This window comes from Carlito syrichta, unplaced genomic scaffold (genome assembly GCF_000164805.1).
Source record: "Carlito syrichta isolate Samal-C Ts95f unplaced genomic scaffold, Tarsius_syrichta-2.0.1 Scaffold315753, whole genome shotgun sequence".
Lineage (NCBI taxonomy): Eukaryota > Metazoa > Chordata > Mammalia > Primates > Tarsiidae > Carlito > Carlito syrichta.
Genome location: NW_007259849.1, coordinates 1189430 through 1206266, shown reverse-complemented (window position 1 = coordinate 1206266; position 16837 = coordinate 1189430). Strand labels below are relative to the sequence as shown.

General features: G+C 39.3%; 1 protein-coding gene across 1 annotated transcript in view; it reads left to right on the top strand.

The window, feature by feature from the left end:
• The first annotated feature begins 255 nt into the window (after window positions 1-255).
• The window catches only part of LOC103275805 (PEX5-related protein-like), a 183694-nt gene continuing 167112 nt past the window's right edge, over window positions 256-16837 (top strand). Inside the window, exon 1 of the mRNA XM_021706535.1 lies at window positions 256-716. Within this exon, the coding sequence (XP_021562210.1) occupies window positions 696-716 (21 nt within the window). The 5' untranslated portion in view covers window positions 256-695. The remainder of the gene's footprint in view (window positions 717-16837) is intronic.

The following is a 16837-nucleotide window of genomic DNA, read 5'->3' as shown; positions in this document are numbered from 1 at the left end:
TTCCTCCCGGCTGGCCTCCCCCTCCGCTGGGGTCGCCCGCAAGCAAGCCCACGCCGCACTCCACGCCGCGCGCCCGGCGTCGGACACGAGCGCGGCCGCTGCCCGCGGGGCTCTCCGCCGGGCCGCCGCGCGCGCACCGCCAAGCCCGCGCGCCGGGGTGCGCGCGCCGCCCGGGGCCGCCCTCGGGCCGCTCCCAGGCCCGCCGGGACGCGCGCGCGCGCGCCCGGCCCCGGGCGTCTCGGCGAGGCACGCGCGCCCCGCTCGGCAGCTGCGGCGGCGGCGGGGCTAGGCGCTCGCGTCAGGGCTGGGGAGGAGGGGGTTCGCAGCTCAGGGAGGGAGAGACATGAGGCAGCCTGGCAGGATGCGAGAAAGAGTTCGGCGGAGGAGGAGTGAGTTTTAGAGACGCCCGGCGAGCAGGACGAGCGCCCTCCGAGGAGCGTGGCCGACCGGGCTCCTTCGCCTCCTGCGCGCTCTCCCGTGTCCGCTTTCAGCACCGCGAGCGGAGAACAGTTCCCGGCAGCCCGCTGCGCCGCGAGGGGCCGCCCGCGGCCGGGGTGCCTGGACCTCCGAGGGCCTCGGGGCCGCCCTCCGAGAATCCGGGGTGCACGCCACCCTCGCGCCTCTTTGGGTGTGCGAGCAAACACCGGGGAAAAGCATCCGGCGGCCTCGGGGAGCCCTGAAGAAGCCGAAGCAGAATGTACCAGGGACACATGCAGGTGAGACGTCTCTAGGGGGCTGGAAAGAAATCTGGGGGGGCTCATTGAAGAGCAAGGCGGTTCACCAAGTTACTGTGGCCAAGGGCTGCCTTCACACAACTCAACAAGTGACGTGGGGCAACATGACCGTGACATTTCTGCCCGGTGCTGCCGCGAACACTAGCCGGGCTTCCAAGGGTGGGAGAAGGGGAGGAAAGACCTGGGAACTTCGACCGGGGAAGTTTGTTGTCTGTGCATTCCCTGAGCCTGTTTCTTTAAACAGGATCAAGGAATCCAGACAGAGGAAAGCCTGGAGATGACCGTGTTTCCGTTGTAATCCTATTGATGCATCTCGGCACGTATGTCAGCTGAAGGGCAAACAATAACAGGAAAGGCAAAGCTTTTTCCTCCACCTTTCTGTGAAGGTTGCTTGACCCTTAGAACACTTTGCCACTTCCGTTTTGTTTTTTTAAGTGTCATTTTTCCAAAAATGGTTTCTGCTGTATTTCCCCCCCCCCCCCCCCCCCCCCCCCCCCTTCACGTGATGGGACATTGCCACCTATCCCAATAGTCCCAGGATGACTTGGGAGGATGAATTTCAAACACATGTCCGAGAAGCTCGGATTTTTTTCAGGGGAAGTGCTGCCTCCGGTTGTTAGTAATGTTCATCTGAGCTGAGCCGCTGCTTCTTTCCGATGCAAACGCTCTACTCTCTTGGGCGAGATTACTGTAACCTTGACTCCAGTTCTCATTCATATGGTTGGTCCTTCCTTATAAAGACAGATGCGTGCTTTGAGGGGAAAAAATTAAAAACTAACTCAGTTTCCTAAAGTATGAACCGGGCTCGTTTTGTTGTCCCTAAATGCTGTAGTCATCGGGTTTGATGTTGGGCTTCCTTTCCATTCCAAAGATGGTCAAATACAATCGTCCTGGTGTCTTTATCTTGGTGTGTAACATGTGTGAATCCTGAGGGTAGCTTCTGTGTCTTTTAGAGCAATCAGAAATAGATAAATATGTTGTTGCCTTCGTAATTCAGTATCACCCAACATTTAATTTCCAGGTCTTAGGGAAATTCTTTTGAACTATAATTTACTTTTTATATAAAGCACAGTATTGTATCATATTTCTAAATTTTGTAAGAATTCTCAATAGGCGCTACTAGAATTCCAAAAGATCTCTCATATTATTAATAGCATACTGTTTTGAAAAATACTAATGGAGTTATATGACATTTGATAGACAATTAGTGACTGAGGTATATTTTAAAATATATAATAAATGTGATCTGCATGTTTCTTATAAAAGCTACACTAGTTGAAAAGTTTACTGACAGAGGAACATTCAAACAATAACTGCTGACAAAATTAACAAAGAATTATTAGTTTTATGCTTCATCTTCACCCAAGAATGAGACTTAAAATTTTATACATTACGTGTTTAGTATCTCTAAACAGTTTTTCATAGGGGTAAAATATGAAGATTTTAATCAATAGAGTCAATCATAAGAAAATTGCTCATTCACACAAAATTCTCAATTGACTACTTAAAGTAACTAAAAAAACTTTCCACAGGTTAGTTTTTCTAATGTGATACTAAGAATGAAGAATTGAAGCAACAATCTGGTAAATTTGTGCACCTAAAACAATTTTAATTTGATTTTCTGAATGTTTCAAAGAAGGATGCTATTAAAACATGAATTGCTCAGAACAATGTCTGGGTGTTTAATTTCATTTTGAACAAATATACAAAATATAAGACTCTGCATATCCTCCTAAGCAGTTCTTTGCTTGTGCACTGCTGTAACAGCAAATATGATGGCTTGCAGTAACTCACAAATCTTTGCTGCCAAGCCTAACTTGAAAACACTACTAAATAAGGATTGTAATCAATATGCTGCCCCCCCCAAAAAAAACCGAGGCACAATGCTTTTTTCCTATTTACTATTAACCATTAATGTTGAACACAAAACTTCCAAGGCTTTCGTAGGTATATTTAGTAGCTATTCAATAGGTCTTCTAAACAGGAATCTCCTCTCCCCCCAAAAATGCCTATTACAACTTAATTTATAATATACTTGCTTGCTTACATGTTTTAATTCCAGTTTCTTCCCCCAAAGAATATTACATGGCCTATAGACAAAATTTCTATTGTGTTGGTATATTTAAAGGACGTTTCCTTATCAGAGATAGTATCATCCTCCTGTGTATACCTGACTTTAATCACAGACAAGAAGAAACATAGTCCAAACCCTCTAAAATGTTTGTGATTAAAAATCTGAATCCATATTTGGTAAAGTGGACCAGGGATGAGCCAGATTTATTAAAATTTCTGCCAACTTTGAAATGTATTTGAAACACTGGTGTTACTTGGCTGATACCTTAAAACAGGAGTTAGGTAGAAATGTTTGCCGTCATTTGCTATGCCTTCTAATTCTTTTCTTTTCTGTGGCCAAGAGGTTTTAAAATAAAGAGCTTTGTAAATAAGCGATTTGGAGTAGGGGCAGGTGATCACATGAAGCCTTTTAAAAGATTCTCATTTAAAACTCCTGTGGTGTCTTTGTTTTTGCAACTTAATGATTTTGCATATAAAGTCTATTAATTCTTATACATATGCTTAATTCATCTGGTTTATGGTAGAACCTGAATTCATTTTAGAAGGCACAGATTTTTAAAAACATACATTTGATTTGCTCTGCTGGTTCATTAGAAGACAAAAAGTGACACCTACTACAGATAGAGCACACAGTAATGTATATTTCTTGGTTGCATAGTAGGTGCCACAGGTATATATTTCTTAGGAGCAAGGACCTGGAGTTGCTTTGTTTTCCAACTGCCTCGCCTATAATTTCCAAGGGGAATTAATTACCCCAGTAACTGAAGCAAAGGTTGTTTTTTTGGTCACTGTTTTAGAATTATTTCTTTTTCCCTTTTGACCAAAAGGGCCTATGATAATTAAATATACTTTAGCATTAGGTCTGACAAAACTCTCTACTGCTCTTAAATGACCTAAGGTCTTAATTTCACCAATACCTCTGTATATGCAAAACTGAGGTGCTCATTTGCATATGTGCATACGAGTTAACACTTGCAGTTAGAGCAAAATTATTACATGTCTAAACTTTTTTAACCAAACTTGGTTTTTTGGGTGGTAAAGACAGCAATATAATTTCAATTTTGAACTTAATTTTTTATTGTTATTGAAGAATCCACAGTTATGGTTTTTTGTTGTTGTTGTTATAAAAGAAAGTTATTTTAGAATGCAATCAAAAACACTATTTGCAATTGTAACTGATCTTTATTATGGGCATTTAAAACAGACTTTTAAAAAATGTATTCAAGCTGTCTGAGGAATTATTCCACATACTCTAGCTTCACCAGGCACAAAACTGAAGAAAATTTAAATAATAAAAATTATATGATTATTAGCTCTAAAAGTAGCCATTTGTTTGTCCCCATGGGGGGGTGGTTGCATTTGTTTTTATCTGTGACTTTACTTAAACTTCTTATTAAAAATTTCACAAAGAGGAACAGCTTAGGTAATATAAATTATGTTAATACACATTAGATCTGTCCACTGGGGCTGTGTTGAGTGTCACTAGAAACAATGCACAAGAGAAATCATTCCAAGATAAGATTGTAGAATGCTGTTGTCAACACCCTAAACAGCAGCTTATCATAATTGAGACCCTCATCAAAACTGTCAAGCAGATGATATTTATCATAAGTACTTCTGCCTCTCTAACAGATCCACTTTCCCCTCAACACCAACCTTTTCTATCCTTTGTTATTTCTTTATTAACCCTTTGCTAAGGCATTAACTGCTAACAAAGGTATAACTAATACCAATGTGCACACCACACACACACATACACATACACACACACACACACACACACACACACACACACACACACACACACACACACCCTACAATGGTATTTGCACATTAAGAGGTAAATCTTTGAGATGAGTTTGGAGTGAAGGAGTGGCATTTTGGGGAGAATGAACAGTGCTGGGGTTTGTTGTGTCATTTTGGCCAGTGGTAGCTGCTGCCTTCCCTACTTCCCTCAGTTCAAATGGCACCTGCCTTCCTCCTCAAAAGTCTTCCTGTGAGCCATGATGTGCATTATTATAATGAATTTATTGTTTGAAACATTAACTAGAACTTTACTGAAGAAAGTTCATGTACATTTAAACTGATGTTCAACATTACAATGCAAACTCAAGTAAGATTCTGCAGTGCCTTCCTATAGACTAACATGAAAATCATGTTTAATATGGATGTAATGTTGAGCTTTTAACACTTAAAAATTTTAATGGTTATGGTATAATATTGCAGAATATTTGATTAAACTGAAAATCTTATTCCTTAGCCATACCAGCCAACGGTTTATATGCTTGCTATGTGAAGCACAATATGGTCTTTGTAGATTTTATTTATGGCTTATAAACATTCTTTCTAAAAACATGTTTGGAAGTAAAAATTCCAACATATAAATGTTTTGACTATCAAGCATCTTTTAAAGTAAAGAAGAAAAAAAGGTTAAAACAGAACTTGTTAATTTTTAAATTTTGAATCTTTAGTATTACCACTGCCAGCCCTGGAAACATTAAGATGTGATGCGCCATGTAGTCAAAACATCTGGCAGCTTGCTTTTTTACACTTTACATTGAGATCACATGTTTCCAACACAAACTAAAGCTGTTAAAAGGGTTTGTGTTTTAGAATTACCTTCTAGATACATTTATAGAATAACCAGTGTGCATTTCTTACACTAAATCTAAAGGTAAACCCCAGCCTAGTGTTTCCTTATTAAGAGGCCTAAGTTCAATCTAAATGTTTGAGATGTCTAAAAAATGCTGATGGAGAAAATAGGTTGCCAAGTTTTTGAAGCATTTATTAACTTTTCATAATTCAGAATTTGTAAACATCAAAATCATCTTGAACTATAGCATATAATCCATGGATCAGGGAACAGCGCTATGAGGGTTACATTTTTTTCCATTTCTTCCTTTGCTGCCACCCCTTTAATAGGAATACCAGATGGGCGATTTCCTTCCCCAGACTGCTAAGAAATATTATTCTAGCTCATATATTATATTAACATATTATAGAGAATACAAACAGAAAGATAGTTAATACCCTATTGGTTAAACATCAAGACAATTACTGATTGTTACAGAGCTCAAGGCACAATACAACATACTGCCATGGCCAGGCACAGTGGCTCACACCTGTGATCCCAGCACCTTAGGAGGCCAAGGTGGGAGAATTGCTTGAGCCCAGGAGTGTTCAAGACCACCCTGGGCAACAGGGCAAGACCTCATCTTTAAAAATAATAAAGATAATAATAATAATAATATCAACAACAACAATAATAAGTTAGTCAGGCATGATGGTGAGTTCCTATAGTCCCAGCTACTCAAAAGGTTGAGGCAGAAGGATTTCCTGAGCCCAAGAGGTTGAGGCTGTGGTGAACCATGATTATGCCACTGCACTCTAGCCTGGTCAACAGAGTGAGACCCCCAACTCACAAAAACAAACAAAAAACAAGCAAGCAAAATACATACACACTGCCATGTGGTCTTTAATGTTATTAATGTTATTTTTATATAGATGCTTAATAATTACTAACTAATATACTACTATTAAAACTCCATTAGATGAACAACGAACATACTCCATGTAAGTTCACTAAATAATCCAAAATTTTGGATTGTCTTTAGAGAATCAATGCTAAAAATTGCACAGATAAAAATAATGAGCTCCTTTAGTTTGGAAGAAGATGTTTATCCACAATTTTATTCAAGAGAAGCACACCAAATTCTGCCAGCAGCTTTAAAATGGTGTAAACCTGAGCCAAGTGAAAGAGTTTTCATTGCAGGTGCAAACACAACTCCCCCAAAGTCACGTGCACTTGTCTCTGGAAAACCAGACACATCCTGCAAGTGGGACTTGATGTAGCAACATCCCCCCGCCCAAACAGAATGCCATATGGTGATCTATGAATCATGGAGATTCCAAGGGGAGATTGGTGCTGTTTTGATGCCAGAAATCTACCTAGGGAGTCAAAAATTCCCACTCCCATGCACCCTCTTAAAAATCATGTAGTTCTTAAGGCAACTGGCATGGCTGAGGAATTCATAACCATGTTATATGAGTGATGCTTGAAGAAACAGGGGATATTTGACTTGGAAATTAAAGACTCAGGGAGACCATGATGACTCTATAAGTTTTTGTGAGGCTCTTATTTAGGAAAGGGATATAATCGTTCTGCCCAGCCTTGAGGGTTAAAATTGGTATCACATCAGGGCAAGGTAAAAGTTTCCTCAAGACAGTGATAATAAGAAGGTACTGCATATAACACCCAGTTTGGCAAGATGCCTACTTGGAGATGGGAAAGGCCTAGAGTGAAGGAAGAGCTTTGGGTGAGCACAGCACAGTGTGTGTGACACTGTGCATAAGCAGGCCCCTGTTTCACTACATGATGCCTCTGGAAGAAAGCCCACGAAGAACGCTGTGAGAAAGGCCACACACACTAGGTTTATGTGAGTTTGTGTATGCATGTCTGTGTGCCTGTCAAATGGTTAAAGTCAACTAAAGTCATGACTGGCAAAATCCAACATTTCCCAGAGAAATACTCCCTTTTTGTCTGACAGCATTTGGGTGAGCCCTGCCAGCACCATCATGCAAAGTGAACAGAAGCAGTAAAAGGTCAGAAAATGTGGAACCTCTTTAAGGAAGTACTAAAGAAGAAGAATTAAAACAGCATGAGCAAAATAAGCTGCAACAGCATCCCTCCCCCCCCATCACATAGGTGTTAACTGTGACATGCACACCCCATCCTCAATGATATCCCCTGATCATGTAGGGTTGTAACACTGGATTCAGCAGGTGACTATATGCATGTGAAGCACCTGGGAGTTTGTTAGAAATGCCATGTCTCAGGTCTCACCTCAGACCTACTGAATCAGAAACGGAATTTTTCAAGGAATCCAGAGATTTACATGCACGCTACATTTGAGAAGCACTGGTTTGAAAAACCTCTAAGTATGCCTGATCTGTTGAGCTGAGACCCTAGCAAAAAGCTTAATTCTGCAGTAGTTTTCTGACATCATGGAGGCATGATGAAGTCCCTGGAAGAGGAGTTAGCAAGAGCAACTGTCACAACTGTACTGGAATAAAATGCCTTTGTTATAGTAACCCTGTAATAACCACTCGGTTGTTTGTAGTTTTTCCTTCTTGAAAAATGCACAACAAACCTATGACATTCCACCTAAGTAAAAACAAATCAGATATTTAGGGAATTATGACGTCCCCATCCTCTTAAATCTTTTCTTCTCCAAGATAAACAGCTCAGTTCCCCCAGTCATTTCTCATAACGACATTTCTGATGTTTTAATGGCTTCATGAAAGTATGGCCCTCCAAACAAGACATACTTCTCAAGATGTGATCAGACCAGTTCCAAGCACTGTGAAATTATTTATCTCTTGGGAAAGACACCTATTTAGACAGGCTAAGCCTGCTTTAGCTTCTTTATACTACATTGTTCTCTAAATTGTTCTGATGCTTCTATTCTCTGAATTACTTGGAAGTTATTTCACAGGTGTTTGATCTTTATACCAAAATAATCTTGGATCCAAACATGCTTAGAATATTCTAGGTTAACAGTTTCTTATGTCTCCAACAGGTGTGGTAATGTTCAGTTTTGAGACCATAGAATCCTTCGTTTGAAGAACCTTTGAAAAGTTTTGTTCAACCATCTCATTTCACAGATGGGGAGACTGAGGTTCAGAAAAGTTAAGACCCATGCTCAAGAAACTCCCCATTGGTTAGTTAACAGAACTAGTACTGGAATGAAATCTGCCTTACCTAGGTGTAATATTTCCATTGCACCATTATTCTTTATTTTAATGTTTATTATATCCAAAAACCTAAATGAAAAGTCAACATTACAATAAACCACTAGACATTTTCAAATATCTAGAGGTTTGACATTTAATCATTAAAACTGATATTTTTTCTACTTTTAGTTCTAGTGTAACTATTTGATATTTTATATGTTCAGTTTAGCATTTGTAATGTGACAATAGAAGAAAGTCTGGCCTGTGAACCTGAAAAGCAGTATCATTTCTTGTTCTAACAGTGTTCATTACTGTCTCTGCTTGAACTGACTAGATTGGCCACTTGAATGAAGTGGTTTGATAGGTTCTTGGAACCAGTTGCCTAAATATACAAGTAAATTAATTGGAGATTCTTAGCTGTAAGTACAAACCATCTCTGGCTTATTTAAACAGAAAAAGAATTTATTAAAAGTGCATTCAAAAAATTAATAAGCATAAAAGGAATGATAGAGATTAGATATTGCTTGAATATAAAATAGACCCCTAGCTCTCTCTTGAGTTGACTAGCATTGAGTCTGCCTTAAAACGTAAGAGTTAAAAGGGAATGGTTCTCTTTAAGCTTGTGTTTATTTAGTACTACCTGCCATTACACACAGGCCCCTAAGAGAATATGGTAAAACTAGGGTATATTGGCCTAGTAAATCATGTCACGAAGAAGACAGAATGATCCCTCTATTATTCATCAATGTCCATCTACTGCTCACTTCTCTTCTTTTTGAGAAATTAGAAAGAACCGTGTAAAGAATTCAGTAATTAATTAGGGGATTAAAATACATATCATGTACTTTAGTGATAAGAACATCTTTTCCCTCCATGTGCATGAATTTAACATAGAAACTGGGCACATTAGTGTTTCATATTCATCCAAAGGATGATTATAATCAAGATGCCCTGTGCATTTAAGTCATTAATATTGATATGCAGTCTCTTATATAACACTTGAGGAAGATTTATGTAAGACAAAAATAAAGTGTCCTTAAGCCTGAGGAAAAATTAAGATAGAATATTGGATGTATAAATGTCATTAGAGTTCACATATTGCAACTTGTTCGTTTTACATGTGAGAAAACTGAGGGTTAAGTCTTGATGGCTTAGACTTCGTGAATTAATTGCCTCTTCCCAAAATGAAAAAAAAAAATTATGCTGGAAGACTTTTAATGACATACATCATATATCACTTAATAATCCCTCACATTTGGAAAGGCAACAAAACATCTTGATGAACAGCTTTCATTTCGGCATGATAGCCCCAAGTTCAAATGCTGGCTTCACTACACAGTGTCTGCCTCATCTTGCCTAACTTATCCTCCCTAACCCCATTGTCCGTGTCTGTGATATGCACGTAAGAAAAGTACCCATACATCGTAAAGATTTTGTAAGGATTAAATGAGATAATGAAGTTAAAAGACTTAGCATATAATAATTTCTCAATTACGTTAGCTCTTCTGATTTTTATAGAGCAGGCAAAGTATTTTGTATACATCATGTTTGGAATAAAGAGTTTAGCCACAGCAGTGCCTTTTCTACCTGGTTGTTCGCAATAGTAGCAGCTGCTTATTTTTCTAGTTTTTTCACAGATCTGGATTTTTTTGTTTTGTTTTCATCTTCTCACCCCCAAGCCCTTGCCTTCCATACACCCTGCATATTTACTCATTCATCACTATTCTACTCAAATATCACCTCCTCAATGAGGGCTGCCCTGTACCACCTCCACCCCCTTACCTGGCAATGCAGAGTTAAGAATGTCTTCCTCAGCCGGTCTCGGTGGCTCAGCCTGTAATCCCGCGCCTTTGGGAGGCTGAAGTGAGTGGATTGCCTGAGCCCGCGGGTTCGAGACCCACCTGGGCAGCAAGTCCTCATCTCTACCATAAATCAAAAAATAAGCCGGGCGTGGTAGCGCACGCCTGTAGTTCCGGCTACTTGGAAGGCTGAGGCGGAAGGATCGGCTGAGCCCAGCAGTTCGAGGCTGCGGTGACCAGAAGTGGCCACTGCATTCCAGTCTGGGCGACCAAGTGAGACTCCAACTTAAAAAAAAAAAAAAAGAATGTCTTCCTCAATGTGTCCTTAGCACTTTAGGAGCAAGAATAATATCATAATAATTAACATCTAGTTTTAATTACTTATTTTTGTTTGTCTCCCCAACTACTGTGGGCTCATCTGTGGCAGTGACTATATTTAATACATCTTTATATTCCTGGAGACTAGTAGTGTTAGGTATATAGTATTAATGTAGTACTTATCAGATGAGTGGATTAATTGATGAGTGAATGAGTGAAAAAATGAATGAATGCATGAAATATTCAATAGAGTCCTTACTGTCCTGAATAAGGACTTCAAATGCACTTGGTACAGTCTCTCTGAATTAAATATACATACAGCCTCAGGATCTGGTCTATTCCCATTAGTTTCAGGAGCAAATGCATATCAAGTGAAGTTTCCACACACTTGAAATGGATTCAATTACAGGGAATCCTCATAAACCTTATAATTAGATTGCCACTGTAATTAACCAACACTCCACTGTCAAAGCAGGCTACACAGTTTAATGGGTTCAATCTCTTCAAAACCTAAGGACAATCTGGAGTTGCAGATTCAGAAATATAATAGATTCTTCTAATGGTTTCTAACTATATCTCTAACCAGCCAAGGTCATTTGGAATTAGAGGCCATGCCTCTAAGGTTCTAGACACCTCCTCACCTCTTCGGCTAGTTGTCAACAACGATTTTGAGAATAATGCTAACACACACACCTCTGAAACAACCAAGAGCGTGACCGAACATCATAGTGGGAACTGCCCTATGAGGGTGTCACTTGTTTTACACCCAGTTATAAGGCCTGCTTACACCCCCAGCCCTGACCACCTGATGACACATGTACATGTGCTCACACACACATGCACACACACACATGCCTGCATCTGCCATTTTCTAAGGACCCAAGAAAGAGGCTATGCTCACAGTGTTCATCCAGTGGACTTGTCTCTTTTGTGAGCCTGTCTAAATCAGGAGATCTTTTTATGTTACTCTGATATGTGAGCCTGAAATGCAGAGAAGTAATTCTTCCCTTTACATTATACGTTAAGAAGATTCAAAAATCTTATGTCAGCCGGGCTCGGTGGCTCAGCCTGTAATCCCGCGCCTTTGGGAGGCTGAGGTGAGTGGATTGCCTGAGCCCGCGGGTTCCAGACCCGCCTGGACAGTGAGACCTCATCTCTACAATAAATCAAAAAATCAGCCAAGCGTGGTAGCGCGTGCCTGTAATTCGAGCTACTTGGAAGGCTGAGGCGGAAGGATCGCCAGAGCCCAGCAGGCGAGGCTGCGGTGGCTGGGAGCGGCCACTGCACTCCAGTCTGGGTGACTGAGTGAGACTCCAACTCAAAAAAAAAAAAAATCTCATGTCAACACAGGGGTCTTTCTAAAAGAAGAGAGGTAATAACAATGCTAGTGACATGTACCATCTCTGGGCAAGATATAAGAATGCACCCTCTCTGGGTAGACCAAATACACAGACTATCCTTTTCCCTAGGGAATACAATAACACACCCAAGCACACAACTTAGCATGTGGAGTAGAGGGTTGGATTTTAGACCCGACTAGTACCAGTCTGCACAACCATAGGTGTGGCTCTGAAGGAGATCTCCTCTGTCAAAGATTGTGTGTGTGTGCACGTGAGTAGTGAAAGGAGAAGAAATTCGCTCTATTTTGCCATACATACTCAAACACAGGCGTATAAATGGATGTGTTTTCTAAGGCCTTTAAAGAAGATGGTCAGTTTCAAGGATTACAGGCTTACCTTTCAACTCTATGGTTCTATTTTTTCCAGGCCCATACCGAGCGATAAAATGCATCTGTGAGATCTTGCTCAGGGCACATTTTTTCTAGTTTACTATTAACCATATCATGGAAAACAAATTTTAAAACTTTGCTAACGTCAAGATGCTTGTTATTTCTTATGAAGCCAAAGATCAGCCCTCCCTAATTCTTCAAAGAATTAACTGCTTGGGAAGATGCTGCCGTCCTTCTCCCTACTCCATAACTAACAGGAGACGCTTCCCTACAAAGCTATCTCTGGTATAGCAGATTCTTGGTTGTGATAGAATACTGATATCTCTGTAACAATAGTCACTTTTTGTGAGGGTGATAGGCTCATAAAAGATCATTTTTAGAGTGCATCAGTGAGGTAGGCAAAAGATAGATATTTTATCTCTGTTATGCTGATAAAAGAATGCATCACTCAGGTTTGGGTGAAGTGACTGCCTCACCCAAACCTCGTCGTCAAATTAGTTGGGGATTAAGGACCAGAATCTGAGTCTTTCTGTTTTTTACTCTATCTCTTGAGCCTGCATAGCAAATTCAGGCCACATCTCCATGTCAGTACCTCAACTTCCGCAAAATGACTCAATTAACAGGGGACAAAAGGATTTTTCAAGTTTTCTGGAACATTGCAGTGGCCTTGGAGGGTAGAAATCTCTGATGCATTCTTTCTACCATTTACTCAAGAAAGATGCTAAATCCTCGTAGCTTTATCAAGTGTCTGAACTCAACAACTGCAACATTTGTGTCTAGTACTTTGAGCACATCTTTGTGTGGGATGGGGTTCACAACAGCCGTAAGCATTCTTTTTGTGCAGAAAGCCTCCCTAGAATCAGAAATGTCCAGGAGGTCAGGACAGTCTGAGGCTATGGGATTAACCAGTGCATGGAAGTCCAATGTAGAGTTGCTCTGTGTCACAAGTGTACAAGCAGAGCTTTGGATTATATGTGTAAACTAATCCAAAATATCCCCCCTTCCAAAATTCTGTCACTTACCTAAATGTTTTAAATTAATGTTTTATTTTGTATTTTGCCATCATAAAACATTCAATAATAATAAGGTGGTAAACCACATATTTCATGTTTTGCTATAATGTTTAACTTCTACTGAACCCCTTTTTTAAATGCCTGACTTTACTAGAGAAAAATTAGTTAACAGTTTAAGGAAATTCTTTAATTTCTTAAAAGATGAGATCCATTTATACAGGAAGAGAAAATACCAGTTTTGTTGAAAGACAGCTACTCCTAAATGGCAGGATCAAGATTATTGTGGAGGAAATATGCATAGATCTTACTTCCTAACCTCAATTCATATTAAAATATCTATTTAAAATAGAACAACTATTTCCTAATTTCTTAAAATTGATTTCAAACTTTCAATTAACTTAAAAATGTAGAAAGCCCAAGAAGTAACATTATAAAAATCTGAATATGATAGCATTAATCAGTTTATCCAATGAAAAATTAAAAGTGTGTTTTCTTTCACAGCTGATTGTGTTGAAATTAATATTTTATGAATCAACTTCTAGCACATCCATGTGATTATGTCCTGGTTTCAGAATGAATAAATAATAGAATTTAAATGTTCTGTCTTATATCAAGGAAGCATTACTCTAATCTTCTATTTTAAGAACTAAAGTATTAGTATTCTTCACCTCTGTTGTCAAAAATTGTTATTTTACCTGCACATAATTCTACTGGGTTTTTTTTGTTTGTTTGTTTTTTGAGTTGGAGTCTCACTCTGTCGCCCAGACTGGAGTGCAGTGGCCACTCCCGGCCACCGCAGCCTCAACCTGCTGGGCTTCGGCGATCCTTCCGCCTCAGCCTTCCGAGTAGCCGGAATTACAGGCATGCGCTACCACGCCCGGCTGATTTTTTTTTTTTTTTTATTTACTATAGAGATGAGGTCTCACTGCCCAGGTGGGTCTCTAACCAGCAGGCTCAGGCAATCCACTCACCTCAGCCTCCCAAAGGCGCAGGATTACAGGCTGAGCCACCGAGCCCGGCTATTTCTACTGTTTTAATAAATGCTTAAGTAGGCAGCCAATATGTTTGCAGGTAAGGAAATATTTTAGTAAGTAAACTGAAAACATAATTAATTTGTCACCTATACTCATCCTCGATATTTATCTACAAACCGGTTCTATCTTCCCAGTTCAGCACCAGTCTCTCTAACTGACCACTTCTACCTGTTCAAACTCAAACACAGGATTCAATACCACTACCACTAACTCTGTAAAGTCTACCTCTCCCCCTAGTTTCCTGCATTGTCTAACAGCACTACCTACTCAGTTACCTAAGTCAGAAACTCGGAGTCATCCTCTCCTCTTTCAGATCACCCTTCAACTTAAAGTCCTTTCACGGTACACCATCATCTATAACGATATTTCAAGTGTAATCATCTTCTTGAGGATAATTATCTAAAATGCTTTTTAAAAATGCAGATTCCTGAATCCTGCTGCAGCTCTGTTGAATCAAGCTGTCTGAGGGCGAAGCCTGGGAGGCTGTTCTTTACCACTCCAGAACCTAATGCACATTGGAGTGTGAAAACACTGGCCTCCAGAATAAGATATGACTTCCAAGTTCTACTTAATCTAGCTTTCTCATCTACAATGTCCCCATAAGCACCCTGGACTCTAGCCTTACTAGATTTTGGGTACTTCCCCAAATTGGATCTGCACTTCCATGCGTCTGCCTTCTCTAATGATCTTCTCTCTGACTAGAACACCCATCCGGCTGAGCCTTGCTTATTCTTCAAAATCTATTTAAAAGGGTGGTTTTCAATAAGGAGACTTCCCTGAGCCTCCAGGGCTGGGTTAGATACCTTCCTCTGTGTTTTTATAGCACCCTGAGTCTGTACAGAACTTCATCTCAGTTCTCCTCACCCTGTTCTTTGGCGGGGTGCGTTCCCTTGGCTGTGTCGTACTCATCTTTTTACCCTGGTACCTAGCCCAGAGTCTGCTCATGGTGGGTAAGCAATGCATGTTGGATTAAATAATGAATCACTGAACTAATTCATCTTTGTATTAGCCTTAATTCATCTGCTTAGTTTGATTTAAACTTCTGTGGAATCCCATAGACTAGTATAGATTGAGCATTTTGTCTGGCATCTTTGAAGATGAAATTAAATTGTTATGAAAATGAACCACTCTTTAAAAATCAATTATTCCTGAGTAATGCATTCAGATTCCTGTCTTTTTTTTTTTTTTTTAAGCAAGTGGGAGGAACCAAAGAAAGAGTATAAGCCAGCAAGCAACAGAATCGAACATGCCCTGACTAGTATATAACTTGGAGAACACCACTTAATCTGTGTAGGTCCCAGTTTTCTCATTCACAACAGGACTAGACAGAATCTTAATTTTTTCCCAGTTTTATAATTTTATTATTTCAAACTAAAATGTAATCAATTAGTATTGTGAGATAGTACTTAATGAAATAAAAAGCAATTTCTGTAAGAGAAATCTAGAGTTTATCAAATACAGATATATGTAAGATATATAAAATTAAATGTATATAAATGAAATTGGGGTTTTTTGAGAGGAAACTGTTTCTCCTACTTTATAATATTATATTTACTTTACTTTTTCCATTTAGTTATAATATTTTGTTGTGTGGTTTGAATTTTTATTTTATCAGTTAAGTGCATGATTTGTTTATTACATGAGATGATAAGCATCTGTTATTAATCCTCATGAGTTATATTATTATAAGTAAAATGAATATCATGGCATTATTTGACTGAGAAGATGACCTTATTTTCCTTCTTGTTTTTAAGACATGGGAAAATATTTGGGGTAAGGTGTTAATCCAAGATGTAGCACTTCCTACCTGAACAAGTTTCTTAACCTTGGACAAGTTTCTTAACCTCTCTGAGCATCTCAAATTCAAAAATTGAGAAGTGCAATAATTCATTCAAAAACATAATTACTCGAGTTCTGACTCTTTACAGGAAGTACATAGATTTGTTGCCAAATTTAATACTAGTCTCTGCTTTAGAAATACCCCTATATTACTGAGCATGAACATTATTTAATTAATAAAGATTACCTCATTAAAACAAAGACCACCACTTCTCATTATTTAAAATTCTACATTAAGATGATCATAATGGAAATTATACCCTCAAACTAATTAATGGAATAAGTTACTTGCAGTGGGAAGTATTTCTATTTTCTTTCATCTCTGATTTCCTCATTCCTAAGAAAATGCAGTACTGTATACTGATACAGTATTCTCACAGATGATTGTATGAGATGCAGAACCTTTGTAAACCACCATTAGTATACCAATTTAGAGAAAACTGAAAGAAGGAAATCATGATGATTAATACAAACGGGAAACTAGGATCTAAAGCTATGCTTTAAGTCTTAAATCACTGAAATTGCCTGTTTGAAAATTTAAAATGAGGTGTCCTCATAAGTCAAA